At 39.2% G+C, this 27,805-nt stretch overlaps 3 protein-coding genes across 3 annotated transcripts; 1 reads left to right on the top strand and 2 right to left on the bottom strand.

Annotated features, from left to right (window-relative positions):
• Nucleotides 1-813: 813 nt before the first annotated feature.
• LOC140751907 (DNA ligase 4) lies at nt 814-22,790 on the bottom strand. The gene is made up of 14 exons (XM_073086020.1): nt 22,631-22,790; nt 19,750-19,940; nt 19,161-19,470; nt 18,445-18,620; nt 17,481-17,651; nt 16,830-17,025; nt 15,812-16,025; nt 15,338-15,464; nt 7,479-7,593; nt 5,892-6,070; nt 3,769-3,906; nt 2,625-2,886; nt 1,487-1,755; nt 814-1,205 (listed from the first exon to the last, which is right to left on the bottom strand). Exons 2-14 carry the CDS (start codon nt 19,915-19,917, stop codon nt 873-875), a joined length of 2,658 nt encoding a protein of 885 aa, XP_072942121.1. The 5' UTR covers nt 19,918-19,940; nt 22,631-22,790; the 3' UTR covers nt 814-872.
• LOC140751915 (general transcription factor 3C polypeptide 3) lies at nt 20,088-22,637 on the bottom strand. The gene has a single exon (XM_073086030.1). The coding sequence runs from the start codon at nt 22,544-22,546 to the stop codon at nt 20,117-20,119; it is 2,430 nt and encodes an 809-aa protein (XP_072942131.1). The 5' UTR covers nt 22,547-22,637; the 3' UTR covers nt 20,088-20,116.
• Nucleotides 22,791-23,752: 962 nt separating the features above from the next.
• On the top strand, nt 23,753-27,513 carry LOC140751900 (F-box/WD repeat-containing protein 9). The gene is made up of 6 exons (XM_073086008.1): nt 23,753-23,970; nt 24,260-24,397; nt 24,627-24,938; nt 25,013-25,287; nt 25,362-25,902; nt 25,983-27,513. Exons 2-6 carry the CDS (start codon nt 24,269-24,271, stop codon nt 26,079-26,081), a joined length of 1,356 nt encoding a protein of 451 aa, XP_072942109.1. The 5' UTR covers nt 23,753-23,970; nt 24,260-24,268; the 3' UTR covers nt 26,082-27,513.
• Nucleotides 27,514-27,805: the final 292 nt, after the last annotated feature.

The following is a 27,805-nucleotide window of genomic DNA, read 5'->3' as shown; positions in this document are numbered from 1 at the left end:
ATTCACTGCAAAGTACCGGCTCATCCTCATTAAGAGTGTTTACACGTGGAAGTAATAAAGGTTATTAATTAGTCTCCACATAATACATATTTTATAATAACTCTTTGTTTGTAATTTTACTTTCAACATTATAAAACGTATGATAATAATCGTTGTAGAGAAAACATTCGACAGATATAAAGATTGGAGAAGCAAATGAGCTTGCAATCCATCTGTAACCAGCTCTACATAGAACAGGTTGTACCTGAAGCCTATAACACACGCATTTCCAGTCCCGAGGACTAAGTTGGTCGCCTCATATGTAAGTCAGCAGATATCCACATCTTCGGGACCAGAATAGGGCTACAGTATCCCCTGCCTGTCGTAAGAGGAAACTAAAAGGAGCTTCCGGGGTTGCGGGCGGCAAGAGTGGGAGCTCGAACCGCTCGGACAGCGACCCCGGGAAGGACGGCGGTATGTGTGGTCGCATACCGTCGTGTACAACAGACGGTGTGGCGAGCATGAAGCTCACCTGGGCGGAGCCCGACGGGGCTACGCGCTAAGAGTACTCCGGTTGCGTTCCTTTGGATATCCCGGAGTCCTCTACGCAGCGCCGAGGACGGCCACCGGGGGAATTAGTGCGGTAAGAATCCCACATAACTCTGTGTCGCTCCTTTCGGCACTGTCGGCACTGGGTACCTTTCGAAGGTAACGCCCTCGAAAACAAACTGCTACACGCCAGAAATAGGTGTGGCGGTAATGCCTCCCCGGCCGAGCCACACTGGCTCTACCACCTTTCTACTTGGTGTATATTTTCATTAACAAATCATACCGTATGTTCACAACATCATTTATTGGTTTTGATTTTTATTACATATACATGGTAAGTTATACTACAACAAATATTTTATTTCAGAAACCATTCTCTTGTTGGTTAAACACGCTTCCAGCCATTCTTCGGATACTACGTAAGCAGCTGTGTTTCTTTTTATTTTTTCCTTATCCTCTGGTTTCGTGTCTTTCGGTATTACCACATGAGTTATATTTTCCGTTATGTTGTCCATGGCCATGCTGCTTTCGGCCCCGTAAAATCGAGCTAATGAAGCTTGTAACGGTTTTTCTACACATATATTGCAACCGCGCAGAAAAGAAAAGGGATTGTCTTTGTTAAAAAGTATCTCGTCGATTTGTAGCATTTCCCACTCCATAAGATATATTGGTACCTCCTGAAAAATATAAATATATGTCTAATATTACTACTATACTGTTTAGTGAAAAAGTAGTAGGCACAGTATTCCTAATACATTGCTCTTACAAGACTGCAAAAAGGGTTTCAAGTATTCCAAACACAAAAAGGGTTTAAAAACTGAAATAAATCCAAACCATATTATATTTTCAATAAAATAAATTAAAAAATCTTTGCGTACATAAACTATAATAAGGATACGTATTTAAATGAAATATAATAAAATTATATGCAATTAAATTTATAATACCCCAAACTTACATTCTTTTCCATCTTAGCAAAACATTTTTTCAGGGTGACTTCATCTATACATTCAGTGTAGTTGTCGCCAAATCTGTCGTAGTCTAAACTTAGTCTTAATTTAGTCACCAGATCCATAGAGAGCATGTCTAAGGGCGAAAGGGCGCAAAGTGTGTCCGACTTCGGCAGTCCCCGGAGCCACGATGTCGTGATGATGTTAACTTTTTGAGCTTGGATGTGCTTCACTTTCTCAGTGATCTTGCCCGCCACGGAGCACCACGTGTCGGGACCTTAACATTAAATTATTAGTTGTTTATGACGAAAAACAGAAATAATGCTTAATACTGAAACTGGACTACCACAAAATACGCTGACATATAAAATAATGAAAATTTTCTTAGAGTAATATTATGTTCTATTGTTATATATTAATACCACCTATTTCTACCCAATAACAGCGGCGCATCTGTGCCCGACCTCAGGTAGGAATATCTAATCCTATCTGGGGTTGCTTACAGATGTCCATGGGCGGCAGTAGGCACTTACCATCAGGTGGACTGCATGCTCGTCTGCTACTCCTATATTATAAAAAAAAAAAAAAAAAAAAAAAAAAAAAACTATAATATAGTAGGCCCGAGCAGACCTGATCATGCCTTATAAAAGATCACTGCAACAGCGTCACCTTTCGAATCCAAAATATTCAATCCCGGACGCTCAAATTAAAATCGACAAAGGACTTCAGATTCGCGTATATTAACAAAGTGATACATGACTTATATATTATACTCGTACTATAAGATATCGTTAAGACAATTTTTAACATAACTAAAATCATAGATTAGTAAAGATTACTCACGCCTAACAAGAAAATAACCAGTTTTGACAATTGAAACTGTGACTGTCATCTATTTCGTGTTTGAAAAATATAAAAAAATGTAGTTTTTACATCATTTAATGAAACGATATCTCTCCGCACTTTTCCTTCGATTTCGTGTTTTTGCATCACTTATCTGCATTGTTCCGCGTAAATTACACGATGACAGCCATTAAAACGGCTGACACATTGTCAGCTGTTAAAGCCATTTAATGGCTTCCTTCAATTACAAGGCGGTGAGATATCTATACTTATCTACGACTAAAATATTGACAAACAACCCACCGATATTCTGCACGTGCTTGCCACTGTGCGACTCCACGATCGCGATCAGCTCGGCTTTCGTACAATCCGGATCATCGGAGAGGATGCACAGCTTGCGGCCGAGCAGCGCCCGTGACGTCACGCACACGTCCCCCGCCGCCTTCGTGAGGAACTGCTCGGCCACCTGGATGGTTCTCTGCTTCCTCGGCACCTTCATGTCGGCGTTGCTTATTTGATCCGCGCTTACTCGCTTCGAACTCAGCTTCACCACTGGTCCTTTACTCTGGGAGAACGAACGAAACTATTTTCATGACCCTTTAAGTTACATAAGTACATACATTTTGATAGAAATAAAATATATATAGGAGTATTAAGAGTCCTATATAGGAGTACCTACTAAGAGTTTATTTATAATTTCGTTGTCGTTTCACAAATGAAATACATTTGTCTGTTTTTTTTATGTTTGTCAGTATGATTGTGTAGGCTAATTTTGGTAACTGTTGAATAGACATTCCCCGAGGAGACTTGAAAGGACATACATCGTAATTAGAATTTCTGATAAAAATCATACCATACCGGCTCGAATGACCACAAATATGTATGGGTTGAGATATGACCCAATATACAAATAACTAATTTATTATAAACTTATATTGCTAAGATAATAGTGAGTAATACAGGAGCACGCGACCGATGTTTATAGGGCTCATTAGGTCATTAACGCACTAACTCAAATGCATCAATGCTGCTAGCGTAAACTGCTGATACTATAAAATGTACGCTCGTCGTCCGTACATAACAAGAAAGATGCAATGACACCTTATATTCAAATGATATTCTGCAAGGCATAGATTAGTAACGATTACTCACTCCTAACAAGAAAACGTAACCAGTTTTGACAATTGAAATAGTTGCGTAAAAAAGTTTTGCCACGTCTCCGTGCTAAAATGTCCCTAAAATATTTGAAATAATTATTTATTTATTATATAAATTACGCAGTACCTATTAGTTAGTTATTCGTAAATTTTCTCTAAAAATGTTTTTATTAGTCAATAATTCAAAAAAAGAACTTACAAATAAGCCGTTTGTGGCTTCATTCAATTTCAAGGCGGCGAAGTATCTTTACTAATCTATGCTGCAAAGTAAGAAAGATAATATATATTACAGAAGCGAGCTGTTGTAACTCTTGCAGCGTGAGGATGTCCTTGACGGGCTTGTCGTCGCGCACGCGGGTGATGCGCGCGAACCGCAGCGTGTACCCCGCCTCGGACTCCTTGTTGCGGACCAGCTCCGTAGCCCTAATCTAATAAAAACACTTTATTTAATATAGCCAAAAATGAAATGTAAAAATGTTTTAGTCTTTTTTAGGGTTCTGTACCTACCCTGTTCTGTACTAAGGGTAAAAATGGAACTTTATTTCTAAGTCAACATAAGCAGTGATAGCTTAGTGGTTAAGAAACGCCGCCTCTTGATCGAGAGGTCCGAGGTTCAAATCCCAGGCACGCACCTCTGATTTTTCAAAGTTATGTGCGTATTAGAAGTTACTTATCACTTGCTTAAAACGGTGATGGAAAACATCGTGAGCAAAACCTGCATACCTGAGAATTCTTAAACAAAAGTTTTCAAAGGTATGTGAAGTCTACCAATTCGCACTTGGCCAGCGCGGTGGACTAAGGCCTAATCCTTCTCATTCTGAGAGATGAGATGATGATTTCTAAGTCCCGTTATCGGTCTGATCTGTCACGGGGCTTTATCTCTTGACTCATAATAAATAAAAAAAACTTGATGTTTTTACAAAGTAGGTATGTGTAATAGTGGCCGTTATAATAATAAAAAAAATGTGAGCCGTCACGGGACGCCTGGCAGATGTGAAACATCGACATTATTTTGTAAAAGTAATATGCAGAAAAGAACTTATTGTGATAGGAACTAAATATGTCATAATGATAAAATAAAATATTACGATTTTTTTCCAGATAACGATGAGTATTTATTGAATAAACATTTATTTTCATTAAATACAAAAATTTACGAATTTATTTCAAATCGTGACTACTTAATTCGTTTAATCAGTGACTTCGGTAATAGTTATATTGGATGTTGCCTCTGAGGACGGTATTACTGTGACAAATGGCGACGCGTCGCCACACCGTACACACTACTGCATATAGACTGTATATAATAATATATACCATCGTATAGCGTGGCGACGCGTCGCCACGGCATGCAAATCGGTTTTACGTGCGGCTATAGATGTTTCACATCAATAATTTTGAAGCTTTTGGCTTTATCTATTAAGCCGTAACAGGTAGACAATAAAATTTGACAATAAATTTACTTCTACGGCTTATGTGATAACAATATGTATTAAGAGTAAAAATGAATAAACACTTGGTGGCTCGGAAACCTCCACGGTTGAGTTTGACTCACACTTTGGCAATTATTCTTTGTATATATGGTGTTTTATGGTCAGTTATCATCAGGCGGACAAAAATACAAGTCAATTTATATTTTAATTACTACATTGCGTAAACCGGAACTTAGTAACTTAACTCATATATTACTTAACTTGACACTACTATTTTAAGATAGAAATAGATGTGGTGGTACTTTTATAATCAAAGCTCTATGGGTTCCACTTTCGAAAAGCTTGTAAAGCTGATGTCGGGTATCCACTATGTTGATACCCGACATCAACCCGATATGTTTTAATGGAGACGGTAAGCGCATCGCAATGAAACATATTTTGAAATTTATTTTTTTATTTTTTATCCTGGGGATCCCACAACACAATATAGTTTTGATACAACTCGATTAAACATTTTTCATCCGACCACTCCGAGCGTGGAGTGTGATACAGTAAACGTATGCACCAAATTTATATTATGCTCGCATCCATGAACAGACGGAGCACTCCCTTGTGTTCGCCGAAAAACCGCCATCGAGTGGAGCGTGCAACAGCGACCGTGTAAGATGTGGAATGAGCTTCCTCCTGAAGTTTTCCCGGAGCGCTATGACATGGGGCTCTTGAAATAAGGTGTAAAAAGAGCTCCATGTATTAGCGACTCCTCTGGTGTTGCAAATGTCCATAGGCGGCGTTGACTACACTCCATCAGGTAGGACGTCTGCCTAATCGTTAGCTTAAACAATAAAAAAAAATACTCGGGTTTAAGCCCGCTCCACATTCTCGCGAGAACGTGAGAAAAGCACGAGAAACGAGAATGTGGAGCTTATAAAATCGTGTTTTTGTCGCGTTCTCTTGAGAATGTGGAGCGGGCGCTAGAGTACCTGCAGCACGACGGAGTGCTCGGGCAGCACCCAGAGGTCGGGCGGCGGGCGCGGCAGGCGCAGCGCGGGCGGCGGCGGGCGCGGCGCCCAGCGCGCCCCCAGCGCCGCGCACAGCGCCGCGCGCGCGCCCCGCGCCGCCGCGCCCACGCGCCCCACGCACACCCAGCGCGGCGCGCACCCTGCGGGACACGACCACATCATTTTTTTTTATAATATAAGAGTAGCAGACGAGCATGCAATCCACCTGATGGTAGGTGCCGCCCATGGACATCTGTAATCAACCCCAGATAGCATTAGACATTGCTACCTGAGGTCGGCCACAGATGCGCCGCTACCCCTGAGGACTAAGCTGGAACGCCTCGGAAAAGTCTGTCTCCCTTACCACACCCTTCAAACCGGAACACAGCAGCGCCTAACACTGCTGTTATTAGGTAGAAATACGTGTGGCGGTGGTGCCGCCGGAGTCGAATCACAAAGGGTTCCACCACCTTCACATTATGTTATACTATTAACAACGACGGTAGAAGAAAGAAAAAATAATTGTCAAAAGAGGGTGTTAACTAAAAAATAGACGTATAAAAGAGCACTGTAGATCGCCTTCTGGGTAGTTAGTTTCCGATCATTATGAAGAACGTTGCTGTGTCACTTTTCTTGTCAAATCTATAATTTGTATGCTTACTTGTTATTTTGTTAACTTGTTAAAGTAAAGTGTTCTCGGGTTATAAACGTTGATTTTAAATAATTTACTGACGATTTTTTTTTATAATATAGTGGAAGGATATTCCTAATAATAGTATAACCTAGTCTAGTCTGTGCCAAATTTCAAGTTCGCCCTGCAGTTAATGTGCGCAGCTATCAGTCACAGAGCTAATACGGTCAAACACAACTACAAGTACTCCGTAGCAACGTAAGAGCACACTAACTGCGCTATGTATCCGTGGGCGAGAGTGGGCAGCGGATGGGTGCCGAGGGGCTGTCTTCGTCTCGCCAATATCACAAAATAAAACTAACAGAAAGCAATCTTCATACAAAGCGACCTCGAGCAACGCACACATGGACACCGCTCACCGAAACGTTATCTCGGGGGGACTCGGGCGCGTACATGCGCGACTGTCAGTCCACTTCTGACACACGTTTGGATCTATTTTGTGCAAGAAATGGAGCAATAACAAAAAAATTACCGTAATTATGCAATGCACGGTTATGTAATTTAAACTGTGTATTTTCCGTTTTTTGATCTACCAATTTTTTAGAGAGTCTGTATTTGCTGTTGAACCGAGCCACTAGTTAATATTTTTGGTGATCATGACAAGAATATGTTTTAAAGTGGCTATCTAAGCTCGATTTATATAACAGTTTCCTATTTTGAATCAGTATAAACGAACCTAACTACCTTTTTATATGGTAAATTCACGCCGCCAAATATTACGTAAGTTGAAAACATGATTTGTGTTGTCTTTAATGTCATTTGGTAGGTTTAGGTCTAAAACGGATAGGGCAAAATTATCACCAGGTCTAGGTCTGTCACGGTACTGTCCGTATACTATAAGGAAAACACATTTTCGAGTGACCATAAAGACAGCTTACCCGAAGCGTCCAAGCACGCGACGTAGAAGTTCTTAGCGCGACCGTGCCGCTTGTCCTCCGCCTCGTCCGCACCTATTATCACCAGGTCTAGGTCCGTCATGGTACTGTCCGTGTACTATAAGGAAAAATAGGTTCATTTAGGAAAAGTTCATATTACTTACGCGTATATTCTCGTGTCTAGAGTAGAAGTGCAGAAAATATCAGTGATAAGTGTGCGGGACGACGCGAACAGCTGACTCAAGATTCGACGTAATTATAAGTTTGAAATTGTTTACTTAATTTATAGTTAATAATAGTTCATAAGTTGTAATAAATAAAGACTTCATTATTCGTAACACACGATCAGCTGATTAATATTGTATAGTTCAATGGCCGACGCTAAACAGCTGACTCCAACTCGATCAGCTGATCATAGCAGTAAGACGTAGTTACGTAAACAGCTGATAGTTTTTAATGTAATTTATTGATGTTTTTATTATGTTTGAATAGTGTTTTACTTATGTTTTATTGCACAAGTATATAATAGGATTTAATAGAATAGGGAAAATAGATAATAGTTTAAGTTTTGTAAATGTATTAAAATAAATATTTCGTAATAGTTTATAGGGCATAGGTATAGGTGTCATTTATAATAGGTTTTGCAATAGTTTAGGTTTTAATAGAAGTTTAAATAGAAATATGTAAATTCCTAAGCAAACTAAATAGATTATTATTATTATTATTGTGAATCGTCGATTCAAGGCCACAGTTTGAACAGGTTCGTACAGGTCCGTACAGGTTTAGACATAGAATAACGGGAAATGGTTGTAATTGGCCAAAAGGCCTATATTCCTGCCTAAACCTGCTTCTAGTTGTGGTACTTGAGTCGGGGATATAAATAGGCCAGATTTTCAAATTTTCATTCAGTACTGGCAATAGACCTATGGAACAAAGGAATAAATGGAACAAGAGTAAAACAAGGGATTTCAATTCTTCCAACCCAGCAATTATAGTAATGTGCCCCTGCACATTTAATGGTCCTTCGAAAGCCGAATATTGAAGAAATTGAAGAATAGTAAGTAATATTATCGTTCCAATTGTCATTTTTGTGTATTAGCAAGAAGAATGCCGATCACACGCTCCGTGGGAAAAGAACGCCGAGACTCAACGGAAACGAAGCCCTCCTCGTCTGACGCGACCACTGGGACCTCCGCTACGGGCACATCAACAGAAACGTCGGCCACGGGAACCACCGCGACCGACACTACTGGGGGAACCTCCGCTACAGACACGTCCGTCACGACGAAGGGTACAGTAGCGTCAGTGGCCACTGGCACCACGATGGCCAGGCCGGCTGCGACCATTTTCAAGAATCCCGTCGAGCTCACCGCCAGTACTGATTCACCGACAGTAATACAGAAGCCTTCAGAAGCACATAGTCAGCATGGTTCGCGCGCTCCGAGTCGACGCGCCGGATCCACGCGTTCAAGGACAAAGGCTTACAAGATAGCCAAGGCCAAAGAAGAACTTATACGTCTGCAAGTGGAACTTGCAACAGCACGCCTCGCCGTTATAGAAGCAGAAGACGACGATGACGACGTCTCCGAGTACTCAAGAACAGAAGCCGACACCAGGGTCGACGACTGGTTGGAACAGCAAGCGCAACCGAGGCTAGCCATAGCCGACGAGCCGCACCTACCTCTCCGCGAAATAGAAACAGAAATAGAAGCCATCACGGAAGAGACAAGGCCGGTTCAACAGAATAATAGTACAGCGCACCATACCCAACCAGATCCGCGAGTACATACAACGGCGGGAGCTCAAGCACCGGCGGGAGTCCACGCACAGCCAGACTTCTCTCAACTTACGTCAGCGATAACACAGGCCATCAAAGCTAGCCAGCGGTCCTCAAAGTTTGTTGAATTACCGACTTTTAACGGTAATTATCAGGACTGGCTACCTTTTAGAGCAGCATATATGGAAACAGAAGAGTCTTTTTCAATAGTAGAAAATATTAATAGGTTAAGAAGACATCTAATAGGAAGAGCTAAGGAAGCAGTTGAAAGCTTATTGATCACCAACGCGCACCCATCCGATGTTATGAAGACCTTGGAAATGAGATTCGGTAGATCGGAGATGATAGCAATGGCCGAAATAGACACATTGAGAACACTGCCGCGCCTCTGCGAGTCGCCTAGGGATATTTGCGTGTTCTCTACTAAGGTTACAAACGCCGTGTCTACACTTCGGGCATTGAAATGCGTCTACTATCTCTACAATCCGGAGGTATCTAAGGTAATGGTGGACAAGCTTACTCCTACTTTACGTTACAGATATTACGACTTTGCTGCAACACAACCGAAAGAAGAGCCTGACTTATTGAAGTTTGAAAAATTTATGAAGAGAGAAGCTGAGCTGTGCGGACCCTATGCACTCCCCGAACAGATGGCACCGCCGATGTATAGTAATAGACGTCCTCAGAAGACACATACAGTATTAGAAAAGCAGTCTACAGTTATACAGAAATGCCCCGTATGTGAAGAAACAGGTCACATCGCGACGGACTGCAAACAGTTTAAAGAAGCAAACGAAAGCACAAGATGGGATATAGCAAAGAAGAAACGACTATGCTTTCGGTGTCTACGCTTCAGAAACAAGACTCACAACTGCCGAACGAAGCCGTGTGGTATTAATAGTTGTAAGTATTTTCATAACAGGTTACTACACTTCAACAGAACAGAAAAGGCAGAAACAGAAGATAGGTCAACAGAGGTCATCAACTCCGCGTGGACTACAGCCAGACCTACAAAGAAGCAAACTTATTTGAAGATAATCCCGGTGCAGGCAACAGGTCCCAAGAATACGGTCAACACTTACGCGTTATTGGACGATGGATCTACAGTTACGCTGATAGACGACAGCCTTGCCTACGAAATAGGGGCAAAGGGACCCATCGACCCATTACGTATAGAAGCAATCAACGAGTTGAAAACAGCTGAAACAAAGTCAAGAAGAGTTAGCATCACACTCAACGGGTTGAACAATCACACAGCAAGCATTCAAGCGAGAACTATCAAGAACCTGCACGTGTCGCCGCAGGAAATAGCAAGACAACAGATAGAAGAATGTGAACATTTAAGAGATCTTAGCGACGTACTTTCCTATGAAGACGCGAAGCCTACCATACTCATCGGTCAAGACAACTGGCATCTCCTTCTAGCATCAAGAGTGAGAAGGGGAAAGAAGAACCAACCGGTAGCGTCTCTCACGCCACTTGGGTGGGTACTTCACGGAAGCCACAACCGAATTATTGGACGTACCGCTAACTTCGTGTCACACATTACAGAAGCGCCGCAGGAAGATAAGCTTGAAGATCTCATGAAGCATTACTTCGCAATGGACTCGCTATGCATCAACCCTAAGAAGCCACAGTCGGACCCTGAAGAGCAAGCCTTACGTATCTTAAAGAAAAATACAACCCAAACAGAAGAAGGAAGATACGAAACCGCTCTACTATGGAAAAGAGAAGAGGTCGACTTGCCTAACAACTACGACAACTCGTTGACACGTCTTATGCACATAGAAAAGAAGCTTGACCGTAATTCTCAATTAAAACAGAAGTATACAGAACAGATGGACGCGCTTATCAAGAAAGGATACGCCGAGCCTGCACCGAGGACGAAGACTCCCAATAGAACTTGGTATTTACCGCACTTCGCGGTAGTGAACCCAATGAAGCCAGATAAACTCCGAGTGGTACACGACGCCGCAGCGAAGACTAAGGGTGTCGCACTCAACGACTTGCTGTTGAAAGGTCCAGATCTACTGCAATCACTTCCAGGGGTCGTGATGAAGTTCCGACAGCATATGGTTGCAGTAACAGCTGACATTAAGGAAATGTTCATGCAAGTGAAGTTGAGAACAGAAGACAGAGACGCTCTTAGGTACCTGTGGCGAGGGAACCGTCGTGACGATCAACCACCCGAGGAGTATAGAATGACATCACTCATCTTCGGAGCTTCAAGTTCGCCGTCAACAGCAATATTCGTCAAGAACTTGAACGCTAAGAAGTATGAAGAGACCGAGCCAGAAGCAGCCTCCGCCATTATAGAGAAGCATTACGTCGACGACTACCTGGACAGCTTTAGAAGCCTCGAAGAAGCCATACGCATCACTTCAAGCGTGCGTGATATACATAGAAGAGCTTGCTTCGAGTTGAAACAGTGGAAGTCTAATACGCCCGCGCTACTACAAGCACTAGGGGAACAGGAGTCGTCACAGGACATAGAACTCTATAAGGCGGGAGAGCAGCTGGAACGTGTGTTAGGAATCGTATGGAAACCGGATACAGACGAACTTACCTTCAACCTAAATTTAACGCGTGTGCCTCGTGAACTTATAGATGGGAAAACACCGACGAAGAGAGAAGCCCTACGTATAGTTATGTCGCTTTTTGATCCGTTAGGCTTTGCTTCACCAGTTACTATAAGAGCTAAGCAGATTTTACAGGAACTCTGGCGGCGTGGGACATCGTGGGACGAGAAAATAGAAGATCACATAGCGGAACAGTGGCGCGACTGGATGGTACATTTGAGAAGCCTCTCGAATATAGCAATACCAAGAAGATACCTACAGTACAGCGACGCTACATCCCTTCAGCTCCACGTGTTCACCGACGCCAGCGAGTCAGCCTACGCAGCGGTATTGTATTGGAGAGCAACGGCACCCAACGGCGACGTCAGTATATCACTAATTATGTCCAAGGCCAAGGTGGCACCTTTAAAGTTAACATCTATACCTAGGTTAGAGTTACAAGCTGCAGTGATGGGAACTCGCCTCGCCGACGCCGTCGTTAAAGAACATCAACGAAAGCCGGACTCAAGAACGTTCTGGACGGACAGCCGCACAGTACTCTCATGGATCAAGGCTGGTTCGCGCTCTTACAAGTCGTATGTGGCACATCGCATAGCGGCTATAGAAGAAGGTACAAAGGTAAGTGAGTGGCGCTGGGTGCCAACGAAGTCCAACGTGGCGGACGATGCCACAAGAAATGTCCCAATAGGGTTCAATAAGAACCACAGGTGGTATAGGGGACCGGACTTCCTACACGAGGATTCGAGCACCTGGCCAATAGAAAATTCTGCGTCGTATCCATCAGAACCTACAGGTGAAGAAAGAACACACAACATAGTAACAGAACGAGGTCTGAAGCTGGCTGAAGGTCTACCGGAGATATCTAGATTTTCAAATTGGGATAGATTACGTTTCACTACAGCAAGGGTTTTACAGTTTATACAGCTTTGCAGGACGTCTAAACAGCGGGTCAATTACAAGAGGACTAGACGAAACGCTCAAGCGGACCCCGACTGGCGACGTCAAAAGAAGACACCGGTGGCTCCACAGGTAAAGCATAGAAAAATAGAACAAGCCAAGTGTTATATCTCCGTGCCCGCAGAACTCCTCCGAGAAGCAGAAGAGTTATTAATGCGTTCGTCGCAAGAAAGTTCATTTCAGGTTGATATAGATAACATGAAACGTCAGAAGCCTATAGACAGAGATAGCCGATTACATCGTTTAAGTGTCAAGTATGAAAATGGTGCCCTGAGACTCCGAAGCCGCATCGAAGCAATAGAAGCCGTCACAAATGAGGTCAAGAACCCCATGGTGTTGGACGGTGACCATCCTACAGTCAAACTATGGATACACAGCATCCATAGACAGATGCACCACAGCGGAGTCGAGGCCACGGTAAACGAGTGTCGACAAAGGTATTGGGTTCTACGGTTACGTCCGGTGACGCGCACTATAATACGACAATGTCTCAGATGCCGAATGAAGACTCAAGCACCGCCGTACCCGAGAACCGGAGACCTACCGTCGTGTCGCTTGGCACATCACAAGCGACCTTTCACATACACAGGAGTCGACTACTTCGGGCCGCTTACAGTAACAGTCGGGCGTACCAATCAGAAGAGGTATGTAGCTATCTTCACCTGTCTAACCACACGTGCTATTCATCTAGAAGTTACAGCATCGCTCACCACCGACTCTGCGGTGATGGCGCTCCGGCGGATGATGGCGCGCCGTGGACGTCCGGCGCAAATATGGTCGGACAACGGCACCAACCTGAGGGGCGCTGACAAGGAACTACGGCAGGCGATCGACGCAGCCACAGCGGAGGAGGCTGCTAAGAAGATCATCTCGTGGCGATTCATCCCACCTGGCGCGCCCTTCATGGGAGGCGCGTGGGAAAGGCTCGTGCGCTCCGTGAAAACTGCACTGCAAGCAACGCTTCACGAACGACATCCAGCAGAAGAAGTCCTCACGACGCTCCTGGCAGAGGTGGAATATACAGTGAACAGCCGACCTCTCACCCACGTGTCAGTGAGCGCCGAGGACCCAGAAGCGCTTACACCGAACCATTTCCTACTCGGCGGGAACGGAAGAGTATCGACCCCGGGAGAGTTCGACGACCGCGACACCATATGCAAAAACAGCTGGCGTGCCGCGCAGAGATTAACCGACATATTCTGGACAAGATGGCTTCGAGAGTACCTTCCTGAGCTTCAACACCGGCGGGAGCCCCACGGAAGAGGGGCAACAGTGAAGATCGGCGACTTAGTACAAATATTGGATAGTAACCTACCTAGGAACATATGGGTTCGAGGTCGGGTCATCGCAACATTTCCGGGTCCAGACAACATAGTAAGAACAGTCGACGTGGCAACCAAGGGAGGAGTTCTACGCCGGCCAGTGAGGAAGCTGGTAGTGCTGCCTATAGAAGACGTCGCCCCAGCACCGACAGAAGATGCAACACAGCTGCACGGCGGGAGAAATGTGCGGGACGACGCGAACAGCTGACTCAAGATTCGACGTAATTATAAGTTTGAAATTGTTTACTTAATTTATAGTTAATAATAGTTCATAAGTTGTAATAAATAAAGACTTCATTATTCGTAACACACGATCAGCTGATTAATATTGTATAGTTCAATGGCCGACGCTAAACAGCTGACTCCAACTCGATCAGCTGATCATAGCAGTAAGACGTAGTTACGTAAACAGCTGATAGTTTTTAATGTAATTTATTGATGTTTTTATTATGTTTGAATAGTGTTTTACTTATGTTTTATTGCACAAGTATATAATAGGATTTAATAGAATAGGGAAAATAGATAATAGTTTAAGTTTTGTAAATGTATTAAAATAAATATTTCGTAATAGTTTATAGGGCATAGGTATAGGTGTCATTTATAATAGGTTTTGCAATAGTTTAGGTTTTAATAGAAGTTTAAATAGAAATATGTAAATTCCTAAACAAACTAAATAGATTATTATTATTATTATTGTGAATCGTCGATTCAAGGCCACAGTTTGAACAGGTTCGTACAGGTCCGTACAGGTTTAGACATAGAATAACGGGAAATGGTTGTAATTGGCCAAAAGGCCTATATTCCTGCCTAAACCTGCTTCTAGTTGTGGTACTTGAGTCGGGGATATAAATAGGCCAGATTTTCAAATTTTCATTCAGTACTGGCAATAGACCTATGGAACAAAGGAATAAATGGAACAAGAGTAAAACAAGGGATTTCAATTCTTCCAACCCAGCAATTATAGTAATGTGCCCCTGCACAGATAAGTATTAGATAATGGTTTGAAATTCGGCCTCTCAATCCATGCCCCACTGATATTTAAGTGAAGGTACTTATTATCAATAGGATAGGAAAACATCTAAGGCAAACCTGTATACGTGAAGAAAAGACGTCGTCAAAGGTGTGTAGAGTTTACCAACCACTTTTGGGCAGTGCCGACTATGATCTAAATCCTACTTTCATAGCTAAAAAACTACAAAAGCTAAAATGAGAACAAAAATGAGTTACCTCAGGCTTAATCTTGTACCATCCCGCATTCCGTTTATTGGCGATGTAGTATGAATCGACATCTTTCACCACAATGCCTTCGTCTTGATTCTCTATGGCTGCGTTTAAAGCATCCAGTATATCCTCACTACACGTAAATAAATAATTATATATTTTAATACGTATGTTTATCCATTTTCTTTACTATTGATCTTGAATGAATGAATAAAATTAAATAGGTATAATTTCGTACTATCAAAAATGACATCTTGTCTTTATACAGAGAACTTCTATTATTATTTATTTTATACAAATATGTATTGTTACATTGTTTATATATCTAATAATACGTAAATACATCGGATAGTTATAGCACTCCGATATAACTTAAAAATTTGAATTTGTTTAATATCAACATTATTTTTCTGAATGCCGTATGGCCGTAAATCATTACCGCCTGGAGTAGTCGGGGAAAAACTTTTATTCTAATAATACCTTTTCTGCACAGGTTTTCGTTTGCTATGCTGTATCACACCCAGCACGTCAGTGAACACGGTGTCCAGAACTTTGAACCGTTCTTGCAGTGTGAAGCCGCCTTTCTCCGCAGGCCCAACTAACGACTTTCCGTTGTAAAATAGAATGTCGTAAACGCAGAAACATGGCCGGTAGCTTGAGTTCTCCGTTATTTTCTTTATGTCGTAAGGCATTGCTAAAAATAAATAAATAGTCCTTTACATTACATACGTATACCTACCATTGTATAGTCGCGTAAATCTGCTCGGGAATATAGAAATAAATCGCGTCGCCATAGCTAATTGACTACACCGGTACCCTTACCAGGAGTTTTTACGTTTTGACAAATATGACTGTTTTGGTATTTGTTTACGTATTTGTCCATACTATTTCCAATCAGCGCACCTAGCGGATTTTGTCAGAACTTGGAAATAGTATGAACCAATACGTAAACAAATACCGAAACAGTAATATTTGTCAAAACGTAAAAACTCCTGGTAAGGGTACTGTTCGGAACAAGTTAAGAGCGGAATAGCAGTTTGGCGATAACTATATGTATTTACCAACATGATTGATACACTTACCTACATTAATTTATATACATATTGCATACATAATAGCAATATGTATTATATATAAATTACTGTCCTCATGACTTTAAAACAACACAAACCCTCCTTTTTCGACGTAGGTTAATAAGGAATAGAATGTCCTTTTCAAAAATTCTAACACATTCCAGCTGTAAAAGGTACTTAATTATCATAAATAGTTATTTATTACGAATTACGATTGTTTGTTTTTTTTTATTATTAAGGTTATTTTTTATTGTTAAGGACACATAAAAACGCAATGAATATTATCACGATCAAGTAATATATCCTAATTAAATAATTATTCCATATTGTTCCGTAAACCTTTGCGCTAGGGAAAGTTTTACTGAACAGATACCACTATCCTCCTTATTTGAGGTCAAATGAAAAGTCTGTTTTGATTTCAATACCTTTAGATCCGAAATACTGTTTTTCCTTATGCCATCCCATCATTTCGCCATCGAGTATTATGCTGGTTACGTCTTCAGAAAAACACCCCTTTAAGTGGGGAGTCAACAATCCAGAGTCATACGTCTTTCCGAAATGATCAGCGTATTTAAAACCTTTTCTTGAAAAATATTCAAAAACTCCATTTTCCATGTGCATCTAATAAGTTGGTACATGAAATAAGGAAATGTATTAATATAATTGATTAAGTACTTTAATTATTTTTATTAATTAGTGTAAATGGGTAAAGTACCGTTCTAATTAATTATTAATTAAATAATAAGAATACATTTGATTATAAGGTTCAGTCTCTAAAATGTATATTTGATAAATTGTGATTATTCGAAACAAGTATTGGACATAATGAGAGATTTAATTATGTAAGCTTTACATGAGATATATCTAACATATATATTACAGAAACGAAAGTGTAGTTTTGTCTATGATTATGTCTTAAGTTTTCTGGTTATTTTCTTACATCTAAATCCGGCCAAGTCCGCGTTATACTTATGTTCCAAATTTAATAAGCTGAGGAGCCTCTTTTATAAAAGAAATTGCTTTTAATACACAACTCGTTGTTACTTTAAAAAAAATATATCTTGAAAACTTCATACCTGAAATCGCTCCCCATCGAACTTATCTTCAATCACATACGTTTTATTTTCTAATATTTTAGTAACTTGTGTGATGTTGAGTCTCTCAGATAGCATCGGACTGACGGCGTAGAACAATTGTATCCCTAACTCCGATGGCCGACTGTCGCCGTCTGCGAACTCATCACATACCTAGAAGATAAAAATTACTTCGAAATTAATATTTACCTGCTTACACACATTTTTATATATAGTAGTAGCGAATTAGTAGTCCAACTGATGCTACTTGTGAGGATTATAGGACATATAAGCAGATGTTAAGATGAAAGATGGGGAAGAGAATTCTGGAGTGGAGGCCTAGGGCAGGACACAGAAATGTAGGGCAACAGCCTATGCGCTGGACGGACCACATAGCAAAAGTAGCGGGTAAAGCTTGGACAACTAAAGCCCAAAATCGAAAAAAGTGACGTGCATTAGAAGAGACCTACACTACACAGTAGTGGGAGTCGAATAGTTGAGAAAGAAGAAGTGAGGATTATGATGGTCAGCTCATATGTAGGTGAGTCAGCTACCATTCATACACATCCACCGAAGTGCTAGAACTTCTTCACGAAGAAATACCTACATACACTTGTACATATACAAGTATTTAGAGGCGGCCTTAGCAAAAATTTTAGGTGGCGCGACACCTCATGAGGGCGCCCTAGTCGCAAAGTTATGAAATTTATGAAATTAATTTTAATATATTTCTAAACTGATACTTATAGCCGTTCAATTAACAGCATAGCCTCTTTACTAAATGGTGACGCTCGGGAGCTTTCGGCGCCCGATGCGACCGCACTGCTCGCACCGCCCTAGGGACGCCCCTCCAAGTATTCATAGTAACCAAATGTGCAGTGTGCTACACACCTATCAACCTTTTTATACATTATTATAATTATACTAGTTCCGTAATTATACACATATAATGGAGTGATATAGGTACCTTATTTAAATCAGCACAGTTGTCGAAAAACTCGGGTGCATCTGGATGAAACGCGGCTAGTATCCTGTGCACGCTCATTCCAAGTTTCATGTCTTTTAGTATGATCCGTAAGAACCACTTCAGTTGCTCTGCAGTTAATTTTTTATAAGCATAGCTTAGGGCGGCGTCTAGTGTTGCTGAAAAAGCAAATATACCTACTATAAATACACTTGGTATTGTAATTTGTAACTCCTCAATATCATCCAGCTACAGCAAAAAAAATACGATTGCACATCAAAATAAATAAAAAACCTTTTGTGTAGCCAACTTGCTTAATTTCAACTTTTGACTTCACAAAATATAAGATAATATTTTTTATCGGAAAAAGGTCTGAAATGCTCTGAAAATAACTTCATGCCGAGAAATGTGGCTATACGGGAAATTACAAGTCTTTTGCCTGAAAATATTAGGAATTACGATTACAGAGTAATTCTAATGTTTTCGGTTACTACAGTTGAATGTAGCTGAATTTAATCAATGCAATTACAATCTGAATTCATATCATCTACTAATTCACGTCGGTTAACATGGTTAACTATAGCTTAATCTAAGCCTCTCCCACTCTGGACACCTAGGAAGAGCAGTGGGACAGTCATGTGTTGAAGACATGTAGTATGTTACAAAACAACGCTATATGAATAAAGCTGTAATAGGTGTGCACTAAGTATAAATCTTACATTTATTTCCAGATTCTGTTGGCGCGATCTTGTCCAGTATTCCATTAATATCGCCTATTGTTAAGCTACTAGATTTCTGAGCGACTCTATTTCTTAAAACGAAATACGCCACACCAGCGAAGTCACTGTCGTGCTGACTGTTTGGCACAGAACGAAAGTTTAGCAACTTAAGGGCGTCTAAAGACTGTTTGGGCAGCGACAAAACTTTTACCAATACTTCGCCAAGTCTCTTCTCTTTTAGATTGTAAGGATTCCTTTCTCGGTCGCGTTGTGGTAACAACAGTCTTAGTACGGAGAATAAGGAGGAATTCTGAAAATAATTATTGATTGTGTGTAGACACCATCGTCAACACGTAATGGAATATAAGAGTACAAAAATAAGTAGGACTACTTTCTAATAAGATAGCTTTTTTGCTAGCAAAAACGTTTATCTAGAATCTAGATAAACGCTGGCAACATACTATAAAGACTTTTAGCAATATACAGTAGTAGTAGACAAGCAGTCTGTGAAAATTTATAAAAAAAAATTCAATGTGTAGGTTCCTTGTATTATTTAAAACACCACATTATTATTTTCTGTATAATTTACCTTTTGAACTGAAATATTAGCGAGTTTTAGTCTAAAATCATTGATGAATTTAATCAATATTCTATCCTGCTCCTGGTTCTGTTTCTTCTTTTTCTGTAATTTGTCCAGAAGAATGCAGAACTCTTCAAAAGTTATTTTATCTGCTGGTACTGTTTCAATTGATTGCATTTTATCACAGTACTGGTACTGGTCTGGAATAAATTGAGAATATGAAATATTTAGTGAGCATTTGCAATTTATCTGGCAGAAATATCCAAAAAATTATCAATATAAAAGGTGTACATTCAAGGAATAAATATAATAAAGTAGGATATGAAGAATAAAATATAATAACACAATACATTTCCAACATTCTTTATTCATACAATTATATAACAAGATATTTGAATAGATATTTTCTAGCCATTTCTGGAGACTGGTCCTTGTATAAGATATAGAGATTATAGGCTGTCTCTTTAGTTAAATCTATAGTTCCATGTTGAGGGCATTCTGTTATAGAACCACAAGCCAAAGCTCGTTCATAGTATTCCACAGCTAAGTTGTTTATATTCAACATCTGGTAAGCTCTTCCCATATTGTAATTTGATTCTTGATCACATCTTCTCAACTGTTTATAGGTTTGCATATATGACATGCCTTGTAATATTAAATGATGATGTTTATCTACAGTTCTTTGGGCAGCCATTACTAATATAGAAATTGCAATTAAAAAAGCAGATATTGGTTCCCTGAATTTTTCATGATATTCCAAAAAGTATTTTAATGCAACCAAATACCTTCCGGATGTCAAAAAATTGTTTCCCAAGAATAGACTTCTTACAACATTGTGGTCTCTTTGAAAGAGTCTAGAGAGAAATTTACAATGTGTATTTTCATCCAACAAATTTATGACTAAATTAAGCAAGTTGAAGGTACGTGTGCTTTGGTTCTTTTGAACAAATTCTCTTATAAACCTGAATGCATTCTGAAAGTCATTGTTCAGAAGACAAGCTTGGAAACAATAGAATTCAATATCCATGCGATATGTAGGTGCTTTTTTTGATAGCAATGCACTGAATGATAACCGTTGCATTGTAATATGTTGCTTATGAGAACTCGCAACGGAAAGTAGTTCCTTAAAAAACTCCCACTCATCATGTTGACTAAGTTTAAAAGTATCTGTGTCATCAAACTGTAAATCGTTTTCATGATACGGATTCTCACCGCGCATGGTACGAAACTCATGAATGAGTTCCACACCACCTTTGGTTCTGCCTGCAATTTTAAGTTCTTCTGGGTGTCTAAACTTTGTAAGTGATTTTGTCAGTAAAGCTTCACCAACTTCCAAAAATTTCAGAGGTCTATTATACTTTTTTAATGCAAGACATTGTTCATATAATAATGAGGGGTTGATCACAAATTTATAATCCTGCTGTAAAATATTTAATGCCTCTTCTATTTTACCATTTTTTTCCAATATAGCAAATAGTTTCCTTCGGGCATCAGGATGGTGTGGTGCATGTTTTAACACTCTATAGTAAGACTCAATAGCATCACTTTCTCTTCCCAAGTTAAACAAACACTCAGCATGCTTCAACCAAACGGCCCCAAGATCAAAACTTGTGTTTTTGACTAAGGGTTCCAAGAGTTGCATGGCCATTTCATGATGTCCAGTTGAAGAGAATGCTTCTTCTACGTCCATATATAAATCTCCAGCTTTCTCTACATCATTTGTAAGAAAATCCTCCAGAAGTGTTTGTACAAGACTCACAGCCCCCAGATGTATAAAACAAATTAATAACTTGCTTTTAAGGTCTATAGGCAAATTGCTTGGTATGGAGCAATTAATGTAATTTGTATGTTCTTCAATTTCATCATTACTATTTTTAATAGTTTGAATTTCAGCTTCTATTTCAATCTCAACACTAGAGACAAATACATCAATACATTTCTGGTATTGTTTACTTGCAATAAGTAATTCTAAATAATTATTGATATCCTCCATAGTAAACTGTGAACTACATTTGTCATAAGCTGCGGTCATGACATCTGCAGCTCGCTCCACTTCACCTGTACCATGGTATAATGTCATTGCTAGTTTTGCATATTTCATGATGGTCTCTGCTTCCGTGGGTGGTAATGAAGTCACAATTTTATGATAACATTTAACACGAGTCATATTCCAATTGCTAAGGGGATACTTCATTTCCTCTAAGTAGGTTAAGAGATCTAATCTCTTCATATGGATGTCCAAGTTATGTGGTTCAGCCTTCACAGCTTGGGTATAACAAAGCATTTGTTGCTTATAATCTTTTCTTTTCTTTAATATGTCCGCAATACGTAGCCATTCATTGGCATCAGACACACTCAGATGTGCGGCTAATAATGAGAACTGTAGAGACATTTCTTCATTATTTTCGTATATTTGCGCCAAAGTTTGATACGGTTCAGGAGCGGTGGGCATTTGTTTTATAATTTCATGGCACATTTTCTCAGCTGTTTCAAAGTCTCCCCTCACGAATCGCAAGTTTGCTTCGCCCATCAATCCCGACAATGCAGCGGACAGGCGTGTATATTTCCTGCGTCTTGTAAGGCTTTTACCGCCAATATTTAAAGATAATTTAGCTTCATCGTCGCTCGTCCTACTCACTTCTTCTAACTCCACGTCGTCTTCATCATCATCCTCACCCCCGTACCACTCGCTCGAATATTCAGCGAACGACATTTCGCCATTTAGAAATTTATTTGTTAAGACGTTTTCAATATTTATTTCATCTCTACTGTTTTCATTGGACGGACCAGGTATTTCACTGTCCATTTTATTTTATTCCAGAGAAAATAATTACGGCAGAAAATGATGAACGTGTTTCTTTATCAATAAAATATTAGGTTACTTACTTACTTATATTTTACTATTGTACTGCTTGTGGTTGTACTAATATTTAATCGATAATTATCTTCCAATTTTACAGATTTCGTTGAATTATATGGAAAATTAGTAATATAAATATTTATGATGACTACTGAACCTACTGATTGACAGCGGGATGACGTTCATGAGTCATAACATTAATGACAAATGACAATCACTACAAGCAGTCAAGCAAATGTGTCAAATGCTCTATAGTCTATGTAATTCACTGATTTTATAAAGGTAATTATATTATAGCGCGTAGCAAGACGGGACTTCATACCCACCGGCTCTTATTATGCTGCGTCTGCGTTTGCAATAAGGAGGTGGGTAGAGATTATTCGGGTCTCGAGGGTACCCTCTTTGCCTGGGCAAATTCTCAAGGGGGTGAATACCCCCCGGATTTTTTAATATTCTTTCATAATAATATAATATTATTAATAATATCATAATATAATGAGAACATTAAAATTTACCAACCCCGCTATTTAGCGGGGGGTACGGGACTCGGTCTAATTACCAAGCTGGCAGTCCCCCTCCTGATGGTCGGAGGGAGGAACCAAACCTGGGAGCTCCCGCGGAAGCAGCCGCCCCTCAGGTGGTCGATCGTGAAGGGGCGCGAACCCCTTTAGGTGGGAGTGTGGTCCGGCCTCAGCCCGCTCGTACATCGAGCGAGCGAGTTGGACCACAAACTCCTCCACGGACTGCATTTTAAGGTCGCGCTCCAACACGTCGTTCCTGACGTAGCGACCAGCCCCCACGATCACTCGCAAGGCCACGTTCTGCTGCGCCTGGAGACGCTGCCAGTTCGACCTAGAGACCAACGCGTACGCGTACGCGCCGCGTAGGTGAGTCGGGAACGAATGTAGGTCTTGTAGATACCTAGTTTCGTTCGTAACGGTAACCTGTATGGTTATGGTGGTCGGAGGTTGCGCCCAGTCCCACAGAATACCTATAGGTATTAGGTACTTCTCCTAGTCCTCCGTTAGGAGCATAGGAGTTTTGTGTCCCAGTCCCCCTTTTAGCCCCATACACATATGAAAGTCTCGGATTATATCACTGAGTTGGCAACATTGGGTCCAATCCAGAGAGTATTGTATTTATTTTTTTTATAAATCCCTAAACACTCAAAAGTGACAAATCAATTTTACATTCAATTGCAATGTCCATGTTTATTAGTTTGAGACTTTTTAAGTCTATCTATTTTTGATTATGTGCTAAAGTTGGTCTTACTTTTATTAGGTCATAAATTGATGAATTCGCGAAAACACAGATAAAATTTTCTTAGTACAGCTGTTGATAGTATCTAGCCAAACAGTGCATTTTAAAAGGTTTATTGTTTGATTTCGATATAAACATATTTATTTTTATTTCAGTATTTTAATTGTTTATACTTCATTAATAAACAATCATCATTTCCAAATTGAACAAGTAACGATATGTTTAAGTATGTAACAATAGGTGATGTCTGACTAAGATTGCATCTTTTTTTAATACCCTTGGAAACAAGGTGCTCTTGTACTACTTCCATAAACTGAATAGTTACTACCTTAATGAAACGTAGCGTTGTTAGTATATTACTCATACAATAATCTGTAACATTCTTATCTCAATCTGTAGTGTATAAAGATGGTTGAAAAGATGATGTCCTTGAAGGAACAATTGGCTCACATTGAAAAAGAATGCCGTATGTTGGCTGAGAGACAAGTCGAAGTAAAGGAGACTGTGCGAGTCGGACTGATGGATATGCCTGTTGAGGTGAACTCAATATCATTTATGTTTGATTTGCTTTTAAGTTTTAATCTTTCTGATATAAAGTAATCCATTTGTTATTTTATAGTAACTTCTATTTCTTTAACTTCTATACTTATTTAATATCAAAGTAAAATATTTTGGTTTAATATTACATTGAATGAAACTAGACAATTTTAGAATAATAAAATACTATTGTGTAAAAGATTCCTAACTTGTTGTATATTATTTTCAGATATTGATAAAAATATTATCCCATCTGGATGCGGAATATTTAAAGGATACAATCAGCCTAGTTTGCAAACGATTTGAAAGTATCCTGTCAGATTATTCTCTTTGGAAAGGCTGCGTCTACAATAAAGTTCAGGGAGTGTATCCTCCACTGCCCAAATTGAAGGTATATCGTGAAGAGATGATAAATTGGCAAGAAGTGTGTGTCGACATGGAAACAGAATACAGGAAATGGTCAAAGCCAGGTGAAAATTTTGCCCATATAGTGGTGAAGGATGTCCACTATGCATCTGTTGATACGGTACTCCTGGTGAATGTATGTATTGTTATACAATATCTTGTGATTAACAGTGAAGAAGTAATAAGAATGTTAATGAGTTACATTTTTAGGGTGGAGAAATGTGTGTGTCTGGTGGGCGAGACAGGGGCATAGCTGTGTGGAATATTATGGACTTTAAACCACCAACAATTTTTAGAAGAAATGCTCCACCACCTCTTTCAAATGCAAAGCCGAGACACGTTATGCATGATGCTCATGCTGGCTGGGTGTGGGATCTGACTACAGACAACCTGGAACACTCCTCCATTATCTATTCTGCTTCATGGGATAACACAGTAAAAGCATGGGATTTGCGTGATGATTTTAGATGCATAGAAACATTTAGGTAAAATAATTTTGCTAATAATTAAATATCAATGTTTTTTACTGTGTAATAATTCTTTAAATATAAATTTTCAGGTGTGGGATGTCAGCTTTGTCTGTTGTGACCTGTGATAATATTGTAATGGCAGGATTATATTCCAAAAAAATACTCTCATTTGATTTGAGATCTGGACCATCTCCTATTAATTCTTACAAGGCCCACAGGGGCCCAGTTTTAGCACTAAACTGCTTCAATAATATGATTGCATCTGTGAGTGAGGATAGAACCTTAGCTATATGGGACAGAACTGCGGGAAAGCTTATAAAAAATGACATAAAGATACCAACAGAAAAAGCTTATCCTGTGTGTATCAATTGGAAGGCAGGAGCAATATATATTGGAGATTCAAAGGGATGTCTGCACCTATTCAATCCTGAAGAACATACATTTGTCAAATCATTTGAAATATGGCCTGAATCTGCTGTAATTGAACCCTCAAATAAAATTGCTGGCTGCCATCAAAGTGAAGGAAGTCTTATAGTTTGTTCAGATAGAGGAGAAATTAAGTTCTTATACAACTGTAATCCTCCACAATATTATTGCAGTGTTCAGACAAGCACTTTTGATGTTACTCAGGTATAATAAATATACTTAATTGTTTTGATAAAGCATTAGTTGTTATTAGTATATATTTTAATTGAAATCTTATTTTACAGTTGCAGTATCTAAATGGTGTTTTAGTAACTGGCACATGTGACTCGGCGTTGGAGTTTTGGGTACCAAAAGAAAGATTTACTGATATTTACAATTACTAAATATAATTAAAACGAAATGAGTTAAAACAGGGGACAGCATATTTATACTCATATGTTTTTGATATATAATATGTGTTATGTCATTTGATCTCAGATTACTATCCCTGTATAACCTGACAAAGCACAAAAAGAGATCTAGAATGACAGGGAATTGAAAACCTTACTGTGTTTTCATTTTTTATGAAATTTTTTATATGAGACTGTTGCAATGAAGACTTTATTGCATTTAGAGTGCAACCAATTTTATGTTTTTGTGTGTTTATCTTTGTGATTGTTAGAACCCTTATAAGTGTTTGTAATATTTGCATAGCAACACCAAACAAGTTTTCCGTACTCCATTATTGGCTGTAGAGGATAACTAAAGTTCCTTTTTCTAAGAGGTTAATCATGATTGTTCAGATTCTGGAATCCAGAATGCCTATGTAAACAAATCTGACTTCTTATTTAAAAGCAATGTACTTGGTAATTTTGTATGTTGCAGTTTCTTTGTCACCATTTTTAAAATTAGAATAAAATATAAAAGAATAATAATACAAATTATTTGTACCATTATCAAAAATATCGCGCGCTTTTTTAAAATACCTACTCATGAAGGGAAATCATAATTGAAAAAAAATCTAGTGTGAAGACTTTCTAGACTTACAACAATCTTCTAGTCTCTGAAAGATTTGCGTTGTTCTCATCTACACAAGTATATAGTTATTATTTATGTATTTGAATATAATTAAGTTGTAAGTTTTAACCAACGTATTAACCCTGATTGACTATCTAGACTATCTTACTCTTAGTCACGTATTTATATATCTTTCGAATACTTATGTAAATGTTAGTAATAATTTTCATGTCCCTTATTTTAGTAGTGCTTGTCGAAACCGAAAGACGGTCGTAACATTTCCCGTAAGCATATTAATATAGAAAGATAAATTATATGTCATAATCATTAATTACTATCATTATTGTAGTAAACCAAATTCTTACTACTTTATTCTAGTTGCAGCTAACCGAGACTATTCTATAATATAAAGAAAGTAATATATTAAAATAAATTAAGTTTGATAAGTCTATTGTAACTGCAACAGTTACTATAATCTAGGTAATTGTTTGTCGAATGTTATTTATGTGCTAACATTGATCATTTTAACTGCACTGTACTACTATGTTTTACATTAGGTGATTTAGGAGCAACCTAACCTTTTTGGGATACAAACCTTGAATAAATTTGACCTGATGAAGTGACTTGTACCAAATTTGGATATATACATCTAACACAGTTGCTAGTTATTGGATGTGAATTTCAAGTGTATTCATTTGCGTAAATAATGTGTATTTGTTTGAGATTTTTTTAATACTTCCTGTGATATTAATTTCATTTTTTTAATGATGCATGCTCTCTTACAAAATATTTAATAAAAAACATTTTTAACATACTATATACCTAACGTGTTTTTATTATTACAACATTTGTTTCCCTGTTTTATATATCTAAATGTTACTAAACAATTTATTGAAACGAATGGGCAGCTTTAATCTTGCTGTGAGGCTGCAATACATTCAGTTTGTGAAAATATTGTCAAGAACGGACAATCGTCAATATCAATCCACAACAATAATAAATATGTATCAGTGTTCATTGTCACTGGTTTGTTAAAGACCCTTGACTTCTCTGGCAGACCTAAGTCTGAGTAATCATGCTTAAGTGGTGGTGCTCCAGTTATTTAAATAAA

This window comes from Epargyreus clarus, unplaced genomic scaffold (genome assembly GCF_041222505.1).
Source record: "Epargyreus clarus isolate Ecla_fem2 unplaced genomic scaffold, WU_Ecla_fem_2.2 ptg000003l, whole genome shotgun sequence".
Lineage (NCBI taxonomy): Eukaryota > Metazoa > Arthropoda > Insecta > Lepidoptera > Hesperiidae > Epargyreus > Epargyreus clarus.
This window is presented reverse-complemented; position numbering and strand designations above follow the sequence as displayed.